General features: G+C 39.0%; 1 protein-coding gene across 5 annotated transcripts in view; it reads right to left on the bottom strand.

Annotated features, from left to right (window-relative positions):
- The window catches only part of TRIM2 (tripartite motif containing 2), a 139,676-nt gene that overhangs the window by 21,949 nt on the left and 94,663 nt on the right, over window positions 1–23,064 (bottom strand). For all 5 annotated transcript variants that reach the window (XM_027866886.1, XM_027866887.1, XM_027866889.1 and 2 more), the window contains exons 4-8: window positions 19,473–19,624; window positions 16,747–16,927; window positions 14,112–14,835; window positions 1,794–1,897; window positions 1,099–1,266 (exon numbers count right to left, since the gene is read on the bottom strand). In XM_027866886.1, the coding sequence (XP_027722687.1) occupies window positions 1,099–1,266; window positions 1,794–1,897; window positions 14,112–14,835; window positions 16,747–16,927; window positions 19,473–19,624 (1,329 nt within the window). The remainder of the gene's footprint in view (window positions 1–1,098; window positions 1,267–1,793; window positions 1,898–14,111; window positions 14,836–16,746; window positions 16,928–19,472; window positions 19,625–23,064) is intronic.

Here is a 23,064-nt window from a genome sequence, read left to right as displayed (position 1 = left end):
GTTGCTCTAGACTAGGCCTTACATCTGAGATTTGGAAAGTTAACAAGTCAGAAATAATTAAATCAGTTGTCCTAAATTCTTTTTCTGGAAAAACAAAGAAAACCCACCTTCTAGTCAGACTCACTGCTCTTTATTCAATTTCTATGAAGAACAAATAGGTTCTTCCTCTGAGAACTCTACTGCCCATTTCTGAATCCATCAACTAGCAAGTAAATGCAGTTCACCACCCACACACTCCCAACACACATATTGTACTGCCACTTAAAATGGAAACCGATGGACCTATTTCCTTGTAATTAGTTGAGGAAAGAGTTCCTCACCCCATTTTGTGCAATATTGTACTAATCAGCTTTCCCAGATTAGCTCTATGGTTCTAGAAACTGAGCCAGCATCTTATCAATAACAATAATAACAACTACAGTATGTGCTGAAGAGAAAGGAGAAATTTTCTATTCAAATTTGCAATGTTCATAAGAAATGGAAAAGACTTATTTTAACCTAAGTTCTCTGACTCCCAAATTCATTGTCCTTTCCACTACTCCAAAACAACTAAGGAACTGAATAATTTACCTTTTATTATTTTTTAATTAAATTCTAAAAAAAACCTCATTTTTTCCCAATTACATGAAAGAACAATTTTTGACATTCATTTTTTAAAATTTTGAGTTCCAAATTTTCTATCTCCTTCCTTCCCCTCTCATTGAGAAGGCAAGCAATTTGATATAGGTTATACATATAGAGTCATGCAAAACATATTTCTATATTAGTCATGGTGTGAAAGAAAACACAGACCAAAAAAAAAGAAAAAACCAAGAAAAATAAAGTAAAAAATAAGTTTGCTTCAATATGCATTCAGCTTCCAATTATTTACCTTTTTAAAACCTCGTCATCCATATTCAATTGATGTGTTTCTTCATGAGCCTTATTTTAATATTATACCATTGTTTTCAATATTTTAAAATAAACTCAAGGGTGTGAGAGGGGATTATTACTGAAATAATGATTATTTTCTTGATGTTTTAAAAAGACAAACTCTATTCTCCTCCCCTTGTCTTTTTACTTTCTGTTCAAGGTCAATGTGTATGTTATTAAACTCACCTTAAACTTCCCATCAGAAGAGAAAATGCTAACCCATTTATTATCATAATCTGCAATGATTATATCCCCACAAGGATGAACAGCAACTCCTGTTGGCCGCTGCAGCTGGCCAGGAGACCGTCCTCGGATGCCAAAACGACTTTTGAACTGGCCATCATTGGAGAATATCTGTTAAAAAAGAAAAAGCGCGAGAAGTACCACAAGAATTACTGGAGGGTGACATAAACAAGACCATCTGTTAAAATTAATATATTCAGTCACACAGAACAGGAACAGATTTCTATCCCTTGAGAAACATCCTTTTAACTCATTATCTAAGCTAGTTTGTTACACACAGACCATATTGCCTAAGTGTTTTAGATCCTTAAGTAATAAACATTGGAATCATATCCATTCTCTCAAAATAATCATTTCAACTTTTAAGTTCATTTTCTGTTGTGAGGGTACTATGTGACCCAGTGGATAGTGCATTACACACAGAATCAGGAAGTTCTGAGTTCATATCTAGCCTCAGACACGTATTCAATATGTGACCCTGGGCAAGTCACTTAACTTGTAAAATGAAGATATTAATAGCACCTAACTTTCAGGTTGGCTGTGAGGATCAAGTGAGATAATATTTGTAAAGCACTCTGCAAATCTTAAAAGGATTATACAAATGCTAGCTGTTATTATTAATAAATTTCCAATCATACCTGCACGCATTGGTTGTTGCTGTCTGCAATTAATATCTTTCCCGTTGTAGATGCAGCTACCCCCTGAAGATTTGTAAACTCTCCTTTATTTCTTCCTTTGGTACCTGAAAACAATCACATAACAGTAGATATTAAGAACTAGATGATTAGATTTCTCAATTCCAGAAGGAAGAATTCCATAGGTAGTCTTTGTTTACTTCATAATGATTCTTACTTCTTGCCAGCTTTCGATAATCAAGAACGAAATAGAACAAAATCTAAGCCATGTATAGCAATGCTCTTCTGAAAGAAATAAACTCCTTTTTCTGTAGTTAGGTGGTTTAGTGTCAATTCTGAATTGGGATTCTTGATCTAGAATTGGAAGGGACTTAAAAAACCATCTAGTCCAATCCTCACGTGCTACAAATGAGGAAAGTGTAGCCTGGTGACATTAACTTTACCGTGGTCACACAGGCTATCAGCATCACAAGCATCCCTCCTCTTAGTAACAGCTTCTTCTCTGATTTCTACTACTGGAGTACTCTTCCATCCCAGTCCGGGTCATTTTTTCTCTAATTTGCTTTCCTGCCTTGGTGGTTTTCCTTGTTCTGTGTTAGTATTTTCCTGTTATTCTTTCACTCTTTAGACAGAGGAAGCTAGGTAGTTCAGGGAATAGAGTACTGGGTGTGGAATCAGGAAGATCTGAGTTCAAATCCAAACTCAGATAGACACTTAGTAGCTGTGTTTACTATCCAGGCAAGTCACTTAACTTCTGTCTGCCCCAGTTTTCTCAACTATAAAATGAGGATAATAGCACTTCACAGTGTTGTTGTAAAGGTCAAATTAGATAATAATTGTAAAAAACACTTAATAAATGTTTGTTTCTCTCCTTCCTTCTTTCAGTCAACATGGATAGAACTTGCGTATTACCATGATTTCAACAGGATTTAGTTCCACTAATGTTTCAGCAAATAAAACTCAATCATAAACATTTTTGTACATGCATGTGTTATGTATATATGTCTACATGAAAACACAGAGGTTCACTCCTGGTGTGGGAACTCCCTCCACCCATGAAGATTGCAATTCATCTACGGCTTAGAATATAAGTCCTATAGAGTCGCCTGAAATACATAGAGTTTAAATCATTTGCTCTGCATCACACAGCTGATAAATGTCAGAGGTAGGTTTGAATCAAGGTTTTCTTTACCACACAGTCGCTCTCTATCTCTACACCATCTCTATGGGGAAAAAGACATTTTGGACAGCTGTAAGAAAATCCTATTGACATCCACAAATGTTGGTTCTGCCTGAATGCAGGAGGACAACACTTCCTCTTCTTTCCTGCCTTTTAGGAGTTCGATTTTTCTCTGTGGTGTAGGTTTCGCTTTACAAGGTGCTGAACTCACAATGGCTTACTTTTTTCATTTGTTGATGAGGTACAGAAACCAAGAGTTATTTTATAAGAAAAAAATCTTATTTCTCATCTGAGGAACACAAAGCAATCAGCCAATACCCATTTCTTGATCTTCACTGACCTCCTAGTGGTAGATAAGTGGCAAGTGTTTTTCCCCATTTAGCAAAGAGAGAAGCTGGGCTGTCAGCAGCATTTATAAGAAAAATAGGACACCTGACTCAAACTCCATTTATCAAAATGTAAGGCCACAGAAAGCAAGAGATGAAAGCCCCAGGTGGGTTTTTTGGAAGTGGATTTATTTACGAGCATTACTTCTAAAGGACTGACATGGTAGTCATCTAAGTCGTACATTGTCTTCTTACATATATAAACGCTATTCTGACAATGTCCATTCCAGGTTAATAAGCAAAGCATAAGGGAATTTATTCAACCAAAGGATTTCTGCAAAGAGTACCAGGAAACAAAATGAGACAAAGAAAAAAAAATGTCAAGGAGCCTTAAAGGGTAGTAGATGTTTGCTGTATTTCAGAGACAGTTAGAACCCATTTCTATTGAATTGGGAGGCAGCATGGCGTTGTTGTTGTTTAGTTGTTTCAGTCATATCTGACCCTTCTTGACCTCATTTAGGGCTTTCTAGGCAAAGATACTGGAGAGGTTTGCCATTTCCTTCTTCAGTTCATTTGACAGATGAGGGAACTGAGGCGAAGAGGGTTAAGTGACTTGCCCAGGGTCATATAGCTAGCTAAGCGTCTGAGGCCAGATACGAACAGAAGTCTTTTCCTGACTCCAGGTCCAGCACTCTATACAAGGTGCCATCAGCACATTGTAGTGGACAGTAAGCTGGGCTAAGAGTCAGGAAGACCTGGGTTCAAGTCCCACATCTAACCTGTGCTTAATAAATGCCTGATGATTGGTTGATTGACTGAATGATAGAGCTAGAACAAAGTTTACTAGCTGTGTGACCCTGATTGCCTCCCTCACCCACAAAAAATATTCATGGGAAGAAGAAACACCACCCAAAAGGGAAGGAGACACGTCTAGGCTTCAGGGCCAAAAGGCAGGCAACATATTTCACAGTTCAAAGAAAGAAAATCACATTGGGACTTTATGACTTCGTTGACTGTCAACAGTCAAGTTTTGATGCTTTCCTTAGGTACGGGAAAAATGACATGGATCTTTATAAATGAGTAGAGAAAGGTATGTCAGCCCTGGTAACGTTCATGTAACTGGTAAGAGTCCTAAGAAGAGCCAGGTTGTAATAAAACAGATATTTAGGTGAGGTGGCTGGAAGTAGAATTCATCTCCACTTTGCCCCAACAACAAAGATAGGGCCTAATACAGACCAATGCCAGAATTGATGCTTAGGCAACAGTAAGACAGTTCATATTGGGGATATTGTTTTATCTGTTAAAAAAAAAAAGGTGGAAAAAGGGTGGACACGGCCTCTAAGCTCACCTTCCAGCTATAAATGCATGATCTATGATCCAAGTGTCTAGGTTGGTATTTGGCCAGTGTGGAGGAGGACCCAGCCAGAGGGGATGTGATTTGGGGCAGGGTTCCTTTCTCTGGGGAGACTAGTACGACCAACTTAGGTTTTAGCCCCAGAGGAATAGGGTACAAGTCGGAGCGCCAATAGAGGAAAGCAACAGAGCGGAGGTTTTTAATCTAAGGTATTTGTAGATAGATTTCAGAAGACTGTGAAACTGAATGGGGAAAAATTACATGTTCATTTTTATTAATCTTTGGCTGAAATTTATCTTTTCTTTCAATTACAAATGAAGACAACAATCATTATTCTGAGACTGTTCACCAGAGTGCCCAAAAGGGGTTCAAGACAAAAGAATTCAGAATATCTGCAATAGCGGGACCATGCCATTAGGAATGGATTAAAAGGTCAGGAACTAACAGCAAGATGATTGAGTTACCAGAACTTTGAATCCATCTGCTCCTAATTTCCTTTGTATTAGAGGCTGGATTGGTCCCAGGGTCAGAGTAGGGGTGGGTCTACAGGTGGGATGGGAGAACAGAGAGCCAGGCCAGTCATAATACTGTGTAGCAACACAACAAACCCTAGACCCTAGTAACCAATAACCTGTTAACCATTGTCATTAAGGGAGAAGGGACCAGGACCCAAGTTCACAGAAATATAGATTGTAGTCAATGGAAGAAATTGACATACAATGTTTCAAAACAAGCAGGAGAGACAGAAGATATTTCTATGGGATTCCCATACTAAGTAGCTACATCTCATATATAGTCGTTCTTATGTAAATTCTCATGAAAGGCATTATTGTACAGTAGAAAGAATACTAGGTTTGAAGTCAGAGGACCTGAATTCAAATGTGGGCTCTGCCAATTATGACCTGAATAACCTTGGGCAAGTCATTTCTCTGACCCTCAGTTTCCTTCTTAATCTCTAAAATAAGTAAGAACATAGACTGAGAGCTTAAAGGGATCTTGGAGGTCATTGAATTCACTACTCTTATTTTACAGACATGAAAGCAGAGAGGGGAAGTGTTACTTGCCTACATTCACACAGTGGTTAAGTACCTGAAGCTGGATTGATATTCTTTCTGACTCCCAAGCCCAGTGCCTAGGCTTCATTCCAATTCTGTCTATCAATCAATCAATCAACCAGTCATCAGGCATTTATTAAGCATCTATTATGTGCCAAATACCAAGTATGTCAAGCACTGAAAAGCATTCCAAAGTGATGTGTCCAAGTTCTGGTCTCTGCTTTTCAAGTGTAGGGGCTAGGGGAGGGAGTACCAAAACTCTTGATAGGTGATAATAGGTATAAACTGTCAACTAATGAGAATAGGGGCGTTGTTATTGTGTTGACTGTCACACCGGGGAGCCATTGTTCAGACATGGGGCACCAGAGTGGAAGGCATGGTAGCAATGCTTGCTCAATGGAAGTCAGCTAGTGTGGCATCACAGGCACATGGGCCAAAGGCATGCCAGTCCCTGGGGCCCAGGATAGTTGAGTCCCACTGGCTTTAGCTTCAACCCTCAAAGGCATTGACTAAAAATAGGGATGTAAAAATTAATAAAACAATAAAAGAGATTGTGCCTTTCCTGTACCCACCAGATATCAGTGCTTTCCTCTCGTATTTACTTCTCTCTGTAAGGGTGGTAGCCTCTCCTCACTCTCCAAACCCCAAAAAGTAGAATGTATGTTCCTTGAGGTAAGGGACTATTTCATTTTCTACTTTTTATCTCCAGCTCTTAGCATATAGTAAGAGCTTAATAAACACTTGTTGAATATTTTTTAAAGACTATTGTGGCATATATAGGACTTTTGAGAATTAAAATTTCATTTGACAAAAGCATTCCAAAGAAAACAGGAAAACCAAAGAGACTAGGGTGAAAGAAAGGATCATAGGAATATAAACCTAGAGATAGAAGGGACCTAAGGAAACTAAGAAAGGTAAGAATTAACCCAGAGTTGGACAAAATGAGATAGGGATAAAGAAAAAATGGAGAGGCACTAAATTCACATTTTTCAAACATTTTCAGTTTGTGGACCACTTTTAATAGAGAAAAGGATTCCACTTACCCACTGCTTAAAACCCTCCCCAGGATGAAGGAGAGAAATGGTACTATTTTTTGAGATACCGGTGAGGTTATATCTGATTTTGGAAGTAAACTATTACTTTTGCTACAAGCCAAAGTATAGACAATATCACATTACCATACCTACTTACTCTATGTTCCTTCTTTTTTACTGTTGTTCTATCATGTCTGACTTTGTGACCCCATTTGGGGTTTTCTTGGCAAAGATACTGGAGTTGTTTGCCATTTCCTTCTCTACCTCATTTTACAGATAAGGAAACTGAGGCAAACAGGGTCTCATAGCTAGTGTCTGAGGCCAGATTTGTTTCCTCTTTTGTTTCCCTTATTATTTTCACTATAAAATGAGGAAGTGCTGACAAAGGGCCCATCATTATTGGGGTCCTGGATCAACAAACCATCAACAACCTTAATTAATTTTTGAAATCCTCCCTCCTTTTTTTTTTTTTAAAGTTCTATGTTCCAGTTTCTGAATAGGTAAGATTCGCATTATTGCTATCTTCTAATTCTCATATATATTTCAGTTTTATAATGGAGAGACTTTACCAGGTAATGCCTATCCCATATTAGTGTTTGCAATTACATATGAATGTATAGCAAAATCACACGGTTGTCTTTGAAAATGAACATATTCTTCAGTTAGTATATTCCTGATGAACATAAAAATATGTTCTGTTCTAGCCAAACCAAGCTAGGAATAATGCTCTGTTGTTGAATCATAATCCAGAGCCATAGCTATGTTGGATAATGGAAATAGTACTGGTGTTGGAGTCAGAGAACCTGGGTTTTAATTCTTGCTACTGTTGCCCCACTGACAACCCAGTGCAAGTTTGAAGGTCACCTGAAAGACAGCATATGATGATGGGTGCTGTGGAGAGAAAGATGACTCCTGATTGGCTGAGAGACTCCTGGGCCCATGACACTGTAGAATGTGTACTTCATGGAGAGGGAGACAGAGAGAAAGCATAAACTTTGGAGAGGCTAAGAGCTCCAGAATCACAGATATATGGGGAAAATCAGCCCTGAACATATCCCTTGATTTCCAGTACCTCTATCCCCATAGACTGTTAAGAGCTGACTTCTTTGGTGAGAGACTTCTCTACTTGCTTGAAATTTTATCTTGCTTCTGAGTCAAAAGGCTCATTTACTTTTGTGTATTCTATTGTGCCCCCTAATTTGTGTAACTTCCCTCATTACTATTTCATTCCTTGCTTGGATAAAAACATGTTTGCTAGCTATTCATGATTGTTTTTTACATGGTAAGCATCTGGTGGGAGGGAGCTAAGCTGGCCCCTTCCTGTCAGCTAACTATTACCCTCCTGGTCTGCAGTGGGACTACCTTCCACTAAAAGTGATAAGGGAAAGTGGCTTTTATTTTGAACCCCCAACAGAGCATTGCACCTCTGGACTGCACAAATCAGTTCTGTGGTAGATATGATTCTAGGCTAATATCTCTTTTGGAGGTAAAAGGGAGGAGGAATGAGCACGGAGACACAGCCCTCCTATTCTGCCCTAAAGTAGAGGCAACAGTCTCCCTTGTAGCTGGGGAATGGGCATTTTCCATATTCTAGGTCTTTTCTATCTAGTCTAAGCAAATCTCTTCAACACCAAGACCAATAGCCAGGATTCATATTATTACCTCAGAGCATGTCGAAACCATTACAATAACTAATCTATATTATACTACTTACCACCTATGTAACTTTGAACAAATCGTTTAACCTCTCTGGGCCTCAGTTTCCTCATCTATACGATGAGCAGACTGAACGAGATGACTTCTGATGTATACATATGTCTATGGACTCTGGAAGGTCTGGGTTCAAGCCCTGAACCCACTAGTTACTGCCAATGTGACCTTAGATAATTTACTTTGAGCTCCCAGTTCCTCAATTACCTCATTTGTACAAGGAAGACAATGCCTATATTATCTACTCGTTATAAAGTTGTTATGAGGATTAAATAAGATGTACCTAAACCACAGAGTGTTATATAAATGGAAGTTCCTGTTGTTATTTCAGCCAGAAACTACAATAAAATAAGATGAACTTTCACAAGATGAAAATAATTTGTGTTTCTGCTGTTTCTTTAAAAATTTTAGCTAACTCTACAAGATTATAAAAGCTTAGACAAATCATTTTTAAGTCCTAAATATACACTGAAGCTTATCTATGTTCTATCCTGAAGTTTGTTAATGTGACATATAATTTCCATAGACTTTACTCAGGTAGCCTTTTAGGTTTTACTTCATTTGGAAGATTTTCATTAAAATATCCCAGTATTGATTTGATAAATGCTAAGTGCTTTTAAAGCTGATTTGTAAAAGGAATATGGTAATAGTCTCCTTAAAATTATAAAGCAATTCTTCTTGAATTGTTTTATCTTAGTCCAATTAGCAAGATATTAATTGCTTGCTATATGCAAGGCAGTATGCTAAGCACTTAAAAAAAAGGCACAAAAAGTAAAAATTAGTCTCTGTCTTTGAGAGCTTATATTTTTATGGAGAGACAAACATGAAAGTAAAGGCACGTGCAAGATATATGTAGAGTAATTATAATCTCAAAGGGGGAGGGACTAGCAGCCAGGAGACCTGGAAAGACCTCTTATAAAGCTGGGATTTGAAATATCTTCAAGGAAATTTAGAAGCTGCAATGAAGAAAGTATTCCTGGTGTAGGAGACAGCCAGGGAAAAGAGAGTGGAGATTGGGGTGCAAGGAGCAGTGAAAAGGCTGGTGGAGCCGAGTCATAGAGGGCATGGAAGGGAGAAAAGTGTGAGAAGACTGCAGAAGTAGGAAGGAAACAGACTGTAGAGCTTTAAATGACAAAGGACTTTATATCTGATTCTAGAGGTAATAAGGAGATAGAAAGATGATGGAATTGATTGAGGCAGAGGGTGAGAGGTAACATGGGCAGATCTACACTTTAGGAAAATCATATTTGCAACTGACTGGAAGATAGACTGGAGTGGGGAGAGACTTGAATGAAAGAGAGCATATTATGTCCTGTTATGATGGGCTATCAAACAAAAAGGAACTTGTGAGCGGATCTAATGCTCATCAGCTAAGGACAGATCTTTGTTCTACCAGGAATTAGCTGTGTGCCCTTGAACAAATCATTTAACCTTCCTAGGCCTCATTTATAAAAATAATGAGCTTGAACCAAATGGCCTCTAAGCCGCCTTCCAATTCTAGCAATTCCTAAATTTATAAATGAATCTAATGACCAATCTAGCTGACTAACCTTACTCAAAGATTAACCATATTCCGTCTCCAAAGATCTGGTTTCAAATAACTGACAAAAATAGGCTATGAAAATACTAGTTAATGATAACAATAATACCCCACATTTCTAAAAGGATTTACCATTTACAAAGCATGTTAATATGTGTTATCTCATTCAATCCTCCAAACAGCTGTGTGATACAGGGCCTATGGCCATTTCTTGTTATACAGATGAGGAAACTGAGGCCAACTGAGATTGATGATTTGCTCAAGGTGATGCAGCTAGTAAATGGCAGAAACAGGACAAGAACTCATATGTCCTCTGGGCCATGCCATCTTCCTGATCCATCCGAGTATTGTCTGGCTTTTGTATTTGCCATGAACTGAATATAATCTGGAGCTCAAACCTGGGCATTAGTGTAAGACTCTCCTCTGCCCTCTTAGAGAGCACAGAGGGAAGAGTAAATGTTTTCTCCACCAATGAGAAGAGTCTCATGTCAATGACCAGTTTTGGGACCCAGGGTTGTATTCCCATGAATGTAAGACCTTCTTTTAATTAGACTATGACTTCCTTGAGAGCAGGAATTATCTCATTTTTCTATTTGTATCCTCGGCACTTAGCTCAGCACTTGACATAGTAAATGCTTAATAAATACTTTTTGTTACATCCCACTCCATGTTCTTTTTTTTTTTCCCAACGATTTGGACAATGATCTACTCCATGTTCTGAAAGGCCCTACATATCACCACAGGATGGATTTACCTGAGAGTTCTTTAAAACATCTGATATTTATATTGGGATAATCATTCTTTTGGTTCACCATTATATCCCCTCAACTTTCATTTCTCTTATGAATATTTTTAGCCTTTATTTTATTATCTTAAATGAATGAAAAAGCAATTATTAAGTACCTATTATGAGCTAGTCAGGGTGTCTATTTTTTTTTTTTGGTGAGGCAATAGGGGTTAAGTGACATGCCCAGAGTCACACAGTTAGTGAGTGTTATGTGTCTGAGGCCAGATTTGAACTCAGGTCCTTCTGACTCCAAGGCAGGAGCCCTATCCACTGTGCCACCTAGCTGCCCCAAGGGTGTCTATTCTTGTGCCCTCTATCTCCAAAGGGAAATGGAGGTACAAAGGATAACCAAGCATGACTTGCCATTTGAAGTGTTTGCGTGTGGTGTGAGTAGGGGAACCCACACGAGGCTAGGAATGAGAACCACAAAAATGATAAAAAGAATTTCTTCTTTCTAGGCATTTGAATCTAATCTAAATAACCTGAATGATTCTACAAACCCCAGATTGAAAGGCAAAGTAGAGCACAAATGCTGTTATTAGGGAGCCTTTTTGTGTACCCGGGGAGGCAGCGCAGTAATTACATATTTAAATGGCACCCGACTGCACTTTCACAACTTCCCACAGCTTCTGGTTTCTTCTGTTTGTTCAGGGACTTTCTTGAGGAACTGACAGAGCTAGCTTTATGGTGTCTAGTCAGCAAACTGGAACACTGAAGAAAAGAATTCCTGACATTTCAGGGCCCTATTATCTTGCACAGATGCTCAGGTTACTTAGCTAAGACATTTCCATTTCGAGGCAGTTTTCTGAGATGGTGTTAGATCCCAATCATCATTCATTCATTAAGGCAACGTAATTAGGTTTTCAGGGTTGAGAAGGAGAAGGAGAGAGTATTAAGTATCTCTTCTTTAGAAAACAAAAGCAGTAAAAAGACTTTTCGGATAGGAATGGAATTCTAAGCTCCCCGAATTTTGTAGCCAATTTCTGTCCTGGAAAAAACTCATACAAACCAAACACTCCCATTGATGTCATGGAGAGTTTTGGAGTAAGCATGGTCTATACATTATAAATAGAATAATAATAAATGTAACTGACAGTTATCTATACAGTTCTTTCTGGTCTATAGGGCATTATACAATCATCTCATCTGCACCTAAGAACAGCCCTGCAGTGAAAGAAGGGTAGGCAAAACTATCCCATTTTATAGATGAAGAAAGTGAGGCTCAGAGTAGTGATGTAATTTGCCCATGGTCAAACAATTACTAAACGCTAGATCTGGGACTTGAGTTTTGATTATCTTTTGCAAAATCCAATGCTCTTTCCATGACACTACAAGTCAACAAGTATTTATTAATTGCTTACTATGTACCACTATAGCTATGTAGTGTCCTGACACAAATCTTTGATCTGCCTATTACTGTGTACCAATTATTAACATATCATTAGCATGAGCTAAATGTGGTAATCAATTGAGTTCTAAGGCAGAGGTGATTCCCTGTCAGGGAAATCTGTATTTCTCTGTATGTTTCTCATTGAGAACAACTGGGTTCTGAATACTGACAAAAGGCTTTCCCATTTGTAACGAATGTGAAAAGAGATTTTGAGTTATCATTCTAGAGCACCCAGCAGAGCCCCGGGCACATGTTGGCAGTTAACACACAACTGTTATTCTTCAAGCCCAGCAATTCAGTTCAGAAATATTTTGTATGTGCTGACATCTTACTGAGCGGTACCCAACAGCAGGGAGGACGAGCATGAAATCTGGATGCAGGGTATAGCTCAGATGTAGTTAAGAGTAAAAAAAAAAATCTTTTACTCTGCCTAATAAATGCTTGTTGATTGATTGATTGCACATCTCAGCCACCTGTGCACCCAAGCTGCAATTAACTACTCCAGCCCCAACAGCTGCTCTGCCAATGGATTTGTTACATCACCTCCATTATTGAACAGATCAAACAATTAGTGTCATCACAGCCTTCATGAAGATTTCGCTTTAACCATTAAGACACATGAATCAACCCACAATGAGAAAAACAAATGGAATCATGGGATTTTTTAAAATTAGATCACCTAGTTCAGCTCTTTCTTTTTACCAAGGAAGTAACTGAGGCTCAGAGTGGCTAAATCCAGAGTCATATTGGTGTTAATTTTTAGAAGCCAAGTTTTCTGAAACAAAACTCCCATGAATATCATTGGGAATTTCAGAGTGAGCATAGCATATTCATCCTCAACAGGAAGAACGAGGAGAAGGAGGAGGAGTAGGAGGAGGAGGAGGTTGTCTTAATGGTTGCAGAAGAAGGAAGAAGGAAAAAGAAAAAGAAGACTAGTTGTCTTTCTCCTCCCCCTCATCCTCCCAATTTCCACCTTCTGCAGTGGAATGTAATTAAATACTTGCTATTATAAAAGGCATGTCAATCAACTCTCCTGTGGTTCCCCTCACCATCCATGACTTCTCAGTCTGTATTGTCTTCTCAGTTTGTATGAGTATTCTTCCTGGATACTATTCCTCTGTATTTGCTGTCTTCCACCATTAGAATCTAAATTCCTTGAGGGTAGGGACTAGCTTGCTTTTGTACTTGGAGCACAGTGTTTGGTAAGTAATTCACCCATGCAAGTATTATGTTACAGAACCAGAATTCAAACCCAGGTGTTCTGACTCCGAATTCATCTTTCTTTCATCTGTACCATGATGCCTGAATAATAAAATGTGTTTCCAGTTGCCAAAGACAGATATAGCTGTATAGTTGATTCTCAGTAATTTGGGAGCTGATTATCCACACCCTTTGCTTATTCTCTCTATCTCCTACCTGCCTTTTAGTCAATTCTTTTTGATCCTCTTAACTGCTGAGTTTGAATGGGCACAAAACTCAAGTCAGTCAATTTAGCTATTTGAGAATTCTCACAAAAGATGGGTCAGAGGATGAGGCTGAAACTCACAAAACTTTGGGTCTATCTGCCATTCAATTATCCACACCAATTCTATTCCTCTATAGCTACAGGTGAAGACTCAATTCTTTGAAGTGCACAGCAAAACAAAAAGCTAATTCTACCCAGATACATATATTCAGTTCAATTCAACAAAGTGATTTGTTGAGGGTCACACTGGTGCTAATTTTTAAGTCACATTCCTTGTCCTCAAGAAACCTAGGAAATATGATATGCACACAAAACTAGAGGAGACTTGATAATCCCACATAATTGGACAATCTTACAACATTTGTCAAGCAGGAAGTTCTAACTTTCAGTAAATCTTGCACATAATAAAACTTTTCAAGCTATCAGTAGACAGAAATTTTTCCCAGTGTCTGTATCAGTAAGCTTCCATGTTTTCCTTACCTACTCGAAAGATCAAATCATCTTCAATGGGATTCTCTTTTCTTTTTCCAGTGCTATACATGCTTGCAGGTCTTTTCACAGCTTTTTGTTTCACATGACCACTTCCTGGAGACTTAACACGCCTCTTGACACCCTCAGTCGTGGGAGACACATCTGCTGAACGAATCACTTTGAGTTTAAATGGGCTGCCTCGAATGTGCTGGTCATAGAGCCTCAGGGAGAGGGTAAAATCTCCTTCCTTCTGTACAGTATACAAGAACTCATAAGTACCGTTTTTATTGTCAAGTATTTCTCCATCTGCCACACTGCCATCAGGAGTACTCAGTTCAGCAGTGATGTAGGCATTCCCAGATTTGCACAGCTCCCCATCTTTGTCCTTGGTTGTTATAGTGACTGACATAGGCTGTCCAATCACAGTCTGCCTCAGGCCTTCACCTGTAGCAACTGTCTCAGAGGCCACAGCATTGGTGGTTAAAATAGTCCCCAGGTTGTGAATAGATTTTTTAAGTCCTTCTGTCTCTACGATGAAATCCAGCTGATCATTTTCCCGAGGCTGCAAAGGGAAGTCTTGATCGGCAAGTTCATTGAGCTTCTCACTCATCTGTTTTTTAACTAGTAAGACTTCTGTTTCAGTGCCATGGTTGAGGGCCTGAGCAGTGAAGTTGCTACAGCTTTTGATGTTCTCCTGTCCTTCCAACAGAGTATCCAGTTGTGACTGAAGGACCTACAGCAAAGCAAGATGCCCGGTTACTTAAAGGATAATATTTGACCTTACAACTCGAAAACACATTTCATTATCACACTATCACACATTCTATATCAGTTCTGAGCTCTAAAAGAAAACCACCTGCATATAGAACAGCTTATACAAAAACAACACTGTAAAAACAAACGCCTTTGAAAGACTTAAGAACACTGATCAATGCACTCATCAAATTCACTTTCAGAAGACTTGTGATGAAGAATGACTGACAGGTGATGGACTCAAGATTTCATTATCAGACAAGCAAAATGAGATTGGTCTAAGGAAGGAGAAGCAGGGGTGGGAAAAGAGGGAATGTTTTGTGGTAGTGCCTTTGGAAGATAAGAAGAAGGTTACAAACCTCTTCATTGGATGGATCTTACAGTGTATTATATAGACAAATAGTTTTTAATTAACCTATTGGGGGCAAATTCCACTTTAAATGAGAAACTGTTCACAGAATGGTAACATCAAAGATCTAGAGCTGGGAGGAACCTTAAAGGATATTTAGTACAACCCCTTCATCTTACAGATGAGGAAACTGAGGCCCAGGGAGAATAAGTGACTTGTCCAAAGTCACATGGGCAAGCTTATAAGTAGTTGCAAGATTAGGACAGAAAGAAATATTCCAATGTCCTTATACTTTCACTGCTAGTTCTTTCCCTCTAAATTACCTTTCATTCATACTCTTCATATCTTGGATGTACATAATTCTTTGCAAATTGTCTCTCCTATTAGAATGGGAGCTCCTTGAGAGCAAGGTCTATGAGTTTTTGCCTTTTTTTTTTTGTACATCAGTGCTTATAGCACAGTGCCGTACACATAATAAATACTTAGCAGATGCTTGTTTTGATATATTTGAAGTCTTCCAGAATCCTCAATGCTTCAGAATCCTTGAAGGGCACACACCTCTCCTTCTCCCCTTTCCTCACTCTTTGCCTATTTCAAAGGGCACTGGGTTTTGACGTGAGCAGGTGGGTACCTCACTATAAAGAGCTAGGCAAGTAAATGGATCCTCTTGACATGTGAAATAGTCATTATTCTAGGCCTTTCCTCTTACCATTGCAGAGATCAAAGCAAACAAAAAACACCAACAAAAACGCCTTTCTGGGCTAGGGATACCACCTACTTTATCCCTAGTTTTGTTCTTGGGCAAACTAGCACACATGGCGATTGCTTAGCTATGCTCAGGCTGAAGCTTATTTGTAGGGAATGGTGTAGGCGTTAGCAAGCAGACACTAAAGACGTGGCAGTCAAGCTTTAGAGCTCTGATTAATGGAACGATCGACCAGGGGCTCAGAGGACTAGAGATGACTCATACTCTCCATCTCCTGCCAAAGAGGTGAGGAACTTAAAATCCAGAGTGAGACATGAATATTTAAACATGGCAGCTGTGGACATTTGTTTTGGGGGACTATGGATGCATGAACACAGGCACACACATGTACATTTCACTCTAGTATATGAATGACTGCCACTTTTTAGAAATTATTTTTTACAAACATTTACTTAGCCTCTCCCTCCCGCTATCTCCTCACAATGGAACAATTAAGAAAACAAAAATAAAAACAAAACCATCATGGTGAATACCCATAGTCTCTCGTTGGGTGGGAAGAATGGAGAAGGATCATTTACTATAAAGTGGAGCTTAAGATTGGAGATCTCTACGAGTGCTAGAAGGGGAAAAACATCCCTGAGCACCCATCTGAAGAGTTTAGGAAGTGCACAAAGCACAGCATGACCTTCAGTACTCATTAGGGAATCTTTCTGTACTTTTGGATCCCAAGAAGGTAAACTCCTCACCCACAGATAGCATGCATTTGCTTGAAAAACAAGAAAACAAACCTCATTAAAAAAAAAAAAAACCAAACCATCAAAGACCTGAGCACTTACTTTGTGTTTGAGGCCATAATTCACCTCCAGCTCCATGAGCAGCACGCTCTTGCGAACGTTTAGGGTCTTCTGGAGCTCATCGAAGGTGGAATGGATGTCATCTACGATGCTGGCCTTTTGGTTGGTTAACTGGTGGATGATTTCAGATATGAAATGAAGCGCAGAGTCTATCTCTGGGAGCCTAGGGAAGAAAATCATGACAAATTGCTATTTAGAACTCAAAATTGCTGCCTTTAAAAACATAAAGTTCTAATATTAGCTTCTTTTGTTTGTTTTTTTCTCCTAGGCGTTGGGGTTAAGTGACTTGCTCAGGGTTACACAGCTACTAAGTGTCTGAGGCCAGATTTGAACTCAGGTCCCCCTGACTCTAGGGCCAGCGCTCTATCCACTATGCCAACTAGCTGCCCCAGACTTTGAGCTTCTTGAGGGCAGGGGCTTTCTTTTGTCTCTTCTTGTATCTCTAGCACTTGGTACAGTGACTGGCATGCAGCAGTAGTGGACACTTAGTAGATGTTTATGGGCCAACAGCATAAACTAAAATGTTGCTAGTTCTCCAAACATGATTCATAATCAGAAAATGACCTCTATGTCTTTCAGCAGGACTGCACATAAAGAGCTTTGTAAAGCTTACAGGCTATGGAAATGCAACTTGTGATTTTTTTGGGGGTGTCGGGGAGGAGTGGCTGGACATGTGATTTTATTGATATGGGGAACTGTAAGTGAGAAAACTCATTCTGTTATCAGTCCTGAGCTCTAAAAGAAAACCACCTGCATAAAGAGAACAGCTTATACAAAAACAACACTGTAAAAACAAATGCCTTTGAAAGACTTAAGAACACTGATCAATGCACTAACCAACTCCACTTTCAGAGGACTTGTGATAAAGAATGACTGACAGTTGATGGACTGAAGATGCAGAATTAGGCATACAGTTTTGGACATAGCCAATGTGGGAATTTGTTTTGCTTAAATACACCTGTTTGTTGCAAAGGTTTTATCTACCTATCTTTCTTTCTTTTTCTTCCTTCCCTTCTTCATTCTCAGGGTTGGGGAGGGGGGAGAGTGGGGGAAAGAAAATAAATGTTTGCTAGTTGAAAAAATACAATAAAAAAAAAGGTTTTCCTTTAAAAGAAAAAAAGACTAGCTGCCCAGATAGGTATTTTTCTCTCCAGAATGTTTGCAAATAATGAACCCACTAATCAAACTCAAGCTCATCAAATAGTAATAATATGTTTCATGGGTAAAATTCTATTATAATCAAAAGCATTATAAAGCAGAGGTTGAATGTGGCATACTGGGGAAAACCCTGGATTTTAACTCAGAGGATCAGAGTTCAAATCTCAGCTCTACTATTTCCTATGTATAATGACTTTCCATGAGTGTCTTACCTCTCTTGACTTCAGTTTCCATCTGTAATATGACAGAGTTGGATCAGATATCTATGGTCTCTCTCAGTTCTATTATGGGCTCATCTATCAACATGAAAGCCTCCTTGAATCGAGAAATCTCTGTGTACTTTTCTTAGATTTCCAAATTACTTTTCAGTATGGAATACCACTCTTTCCCCAGTGTCTGTTCTTTACAAACCCAATTTTCCATTCCTCTCTATTTACAGGACCACAGGCTCACAGGGGCAGTTAGGCGATGCAGTGGATAGAGCACTTGGCTTGGAATCAGGAAGACTCATTTTCATGAGTTCAAATCCAGTCTTAGTACTTCCTAGCTTTGTGACTGTAGGCAAGTCACGTCACCCTGTTTGCTTCAGTTGCTCATCTGTAAAACAAGCTGGAGAAGGAAACGGCAAACTGCTCTAGTAACTCTTGCCAAGAAAACCTCAAATGGGGTCACGGAGAGTCAGACACAACTCAACAACAACAACAAGGCTTTCAGAAGTAGGGCTAGAAGGGACTTCAGAAACTGCCTAGTCCAACCTCCTCATTTTACAGATGAAGACATCGAGGCTCAGGGAGCTTAAGTGATGTAAATGTCCAGCGTCACCCAGGCAGTGTCGGAGGATCTGAAGCCAGATCCTCTGACTCGGGGGGAATGCAGCATACCATCTTCCGCCACAGAGTCCTTCTGTCTTTCATTGTCTGCCGTTACATTATTATAGGTATTGTACAAATTGTTCCTTTGGTTCTTCTGATTTCAATAATATTATCATAAAGAGCTTTGACGTTTATAAAGCACTTTTACTTGCATAATCTCCTTGTATCTTTACCTGTGAGGCAGGTACTACAGGTATTATGATACCCATCTTACAGATGAGGAAACTGAGGCAGAGAGAAATTTAGAGGCTCACCCTAAGCAAATAAACACAGGCAGAACAGAACACAGCCATATTTCATTTCACTCTGATGGCCCGCCAACAACGGTCAATGGTGGGTGTCAGGCCATAGCTTAAGAGAGGCTGAATCCTGATATGAATCTCTTAGTTCTTTTGTTAGCACGCTCTGTATCCTTAAACATGCTGAATACATTGCATAATAACACCCCTGTTCATTACACGACTAGGTCTGAGCGCAACACAGAAGACCTACCTCCAACATAGCTGAGAAGCTACAAAGCCATGACCCATGGTTGTTCCTGTGAACACCCATGAAAAAGGATTCTCTAACAGCAGTTCCTAGAGTGGTAACATGACCCTACTAACCTACTTTAGGTAAGGGGAAACATCACCCTCATGGCAGTGAATCAGGAAGGAAAAGTGAGACGTGTCTGCTTACCTTTTGTTGACAGCATCGAGCTGGACTTGAAGGGAAGCTTTGTGCTGTTCAACCACATCCTTGAGCGGGACAGTGGGGTGCTCGGCGTGCTCCCCTTCTGTGCACTCTCGACACATGGCAGTCTCACAAGACTGGCAGTAAAATTCCATCACCTAAGGAGCACAAGAGCAATTCCACATTTGACATGAGAACAGACAGCAGCATTTTTTTGTCCTCCCTAGAGTGACAGATTATATTTTCCCGAAAACAACAATAATTAATTAATGATAATAATAATTATTATTAATAATTGGCACAGAAAACTGGACTTGGGAATCAGGAAGACCTGAGTTCAAAACCCACCTAAGCCATTTGCTAGTTAAGTGATTCTGGTCAATTTAATAATCCTCTGTCTGCTTCTGCTTCCTCATCTGTAAAATGGGGATGATAATAGCAAGAATAACCTCACAGGATTGTTGTGAGGATGAAGTGAGATAGTAAATATATAGCATATTGTAAACCCTAAAGAACTACATAAATGTTAGCTATTATTGTTACAATTGATGTTTTTGTTTTATTTTGTTAATATATATTTTATGCCTTTTACATAGTAAGCACTATATACATTATTATTTAGTAACTGCTTTCATCACAGTTCTGCTATTCTTCCAATGGCACTTGCCTTTCCATTATTGTCAGATCTGTGCAAATTGTTTCTGTGGTTCTGCCCACTTCAATAATTGATGTTTATATAGTGCTTTGAGGTTTCAAAGGGCTTCATGTACATTATATTTTTAATCTTTACAATGGCCCCTGGAAGGTAAATGATAACTTCTATAATGCTTACCATGTGCTAGGCACTGTACTAAGCACTTTACAAGTATTAGCTCATTTGATCTTCCCAACAACCCTGGGTGAAAGGTAAGCAAATAGCACTGATCCCCCAAATAGAGGGAGAGTCAGTTAAACGGGCCAGCACATCTTGGGAGTCATTTTCCTAAACTATTCCGTCTAGCCAACGTTGGAGAGAAGAAATGAAATTACCTTAAATAAGTTAAAGGGTTCATTCCTGTGCTAAGTCTGGTTACCACCTGAATCCATTTTCCAGGAGTTCAGGGCTCTTTCTTAAAAGTAAAAGTTTAGCCAGTTTCCTCACAGAAAGTAGTTAGGCCACTGGAGGCTGGGGGTGGGAGAGGATTTAGTATAGGGCATTATTTGATTAGAAGTCTCATTTGGTACTAATAAGGTTTCCTTCATCCAGGTAAGTCTATGCTTACCGTCTCAGGGAGGGGGGAGGTGAGGGAGGAAGGAATAGATTTTAGAACTAAAAACTTCAAAAAAAAAGGTTTTTAATGTTTTAACATGTGATTGGGGAAAAAATAAAATATTACATAAAAAGGACATCAAATTTGAAAAATATTTACTTCTTAGTGACTCGAAGGCTAGCCTTCCAGCCACCATGACATGCTTCCTCTCAATGCTCTTATATAGCATTTCCTAAATGTAAGAGTGTAGCAGACAATTGTGGCTTATTCTTTAGAGGCAACTGGAAAGATACGAGATTACCAAGTATTGTATTGAAGTAAAATTCCATTACAATCATCTCCAAGATGTTGTTTCCTAAGGCCAGAATATTGTATTTTTTTTGCTGCTTAAAATGAGTCTCAGACTAGGGTTTTAACATTTTCTTTTCTTTTCTTTTCTTTTTGTCATGTAGAGAGTTGATTACATGTATTTTTTTTTTATTTCTTGACAGATTTGGGGCTGGTACTGAGAGGCAGACATTTCCTTCTCCTCATTCCATTAGAGAGAGATTCATTTGAATAAACTCCTATTTGAAAATATTACCAACAGTAAAAGAATCCTGGCAGATTTGGAAGGAATGGACAGGCAGCGAAGATGCATTGGTACTTTTTACAGAGGTTTTGAAAAAGGAATGTTTTTTGTTAGACTTCCTTAGCTCTCCCCTAGAGGCATCTCCCAGCTACCTTCAAGTCCATCTCCACCTGCATTACCACTATCACCTCAAACTCGATATATCCAAAGTGGAGCTGATAGTCTTTCTCCCTAAACTCATTCATCCATTTCATTTTAGCATTTTTGTCCTTCATCTGACATTCATCTGACAGTTTCCCATCTTTAAAACATTGGTATTATCTTTCATACCCTGTCCCTCATCTCTCATACCTGAGCTACCACCAATTCCTGTCAAATTTGACCTAAGTGACATTGCTTGTATTTATACACATCTTTTCACAGGCACTATATCTCATTTTATCCCTAGACTACTGCAATAGCTTCCAGCCAGGTTTCTTGCCACTGTTTCTCCCATGAACTAATCCATCTTTCACACTGTTTCACTTTTAAATATATACTATGCAAAAATGTCAATTCTCTTTTCAAAAATATCAAGTGGTTTTTCTACTGCCTAATGAATAAAACTCATACTTCTTTGCTGTGTAGTCAAAGTCCCCATAATCTGGCATCCTTATATTTTTCCAGTCTTATCTAATATTAATCCTTTCCATGCTTCTCCTGCTCAAGATAACACACCCTTTAAACACGCTTTTTATTTTCTTGCCTCTAGTGTCTTGCGCCTTTGCTCATAAAGACTGTTTCCTCTGTCAGTAATGTTCTTCCTCTTCCTTCTCTCCACTTTCTGAATTCCTACTAATCCTTTCAGATCCAGCTAAATTGCTTCTCCTCCATGAAATCTTAACTGGTCCTTTCTGTAACTACTGTTCTTTCCCTCTAGGACCTCACATGTGGCTTTGTCATGGACACTTCTAATACACTTATCACATTGTATATTACAGTTAGAGATATCTTACTGCTTGCCAGATTTTAAACTTCATGAGGGCAAGGACTATTTATAATCTTAACTTTATATTTCTCCCATATCTCCCATATCAAGCACGAAACTCTGTACACAGTAAGTGCTTAGTAAATATTGAATCAACAATATTAACAATTTCTGATTTTTATATTTGATTTTTATCATTTTCATGTGCTTCTGGAAATGAGATTTTGCCTAATTGAAAGCAAACTTTTCTACCATTCATTTGCTAATGTAGTAAATAGGTTGGTATTCCTTTCTTCCTGATCCATCTGCATGGGGTCCAGGATGAATACAGAACATGACATTTTCCATGAGGTCTCAGAATTATGGCTGATTGAACGAGAGCAGGAACCTACTTTGTAAGGGTGCTGGAGTAGGTCAGTAGGCTTTGATAAGTGATGAGAGAGAAAGAGAGAGAGAGAGAGAAGGATACACACACACACACAGACAAAGAGAGAGAAGGAAACAGAGACAGAGAGAGGAGAGACAGAAAGAGTAGGGAGAGAGGAGAGACAGAAAGTGTAGGAAGAGAGGGAGGGAAAGAAGGAGGGGGAGAGAAGGAGAGAGAGAGAGAGGAGAAACAGAAAAAGGAGGGAGGGAAAGAGAGAAAGAGAAAAAGAGAGAGAGGGATAGAGAGAGGGAGGGAGTGGGAGAAGAGAGAGAGAGAAAATGGGGGGAGGAAGAGAGAGAGACAGAGAAGAGAGAGAAAGAGACAGAGAGAGCATACCTACTACACGTATGAGAAAGGCAATATGGAGGCTTAAGAAGAGCAGT

The sequence above is a fragment of the Vombatus ursinus genome, unplaced genomic scaffold, assembly GCF_900497805.2.
Source record: "Vombatus ursinus unplaced genomic scaffold, bare-nosed wombat genome assembly UNPS02014784.1, whole genome shotgun sequence".
Taxonomy (NCBI): Eukaryota; Metazoa; Chordata; class Mammalia; order Diprotodontia; family Vombatidae; genus Vombatus; species Vombatus ursinus.
This window is presented reverse-complemented; position numbering and strand designations above follow the sequence as displayed.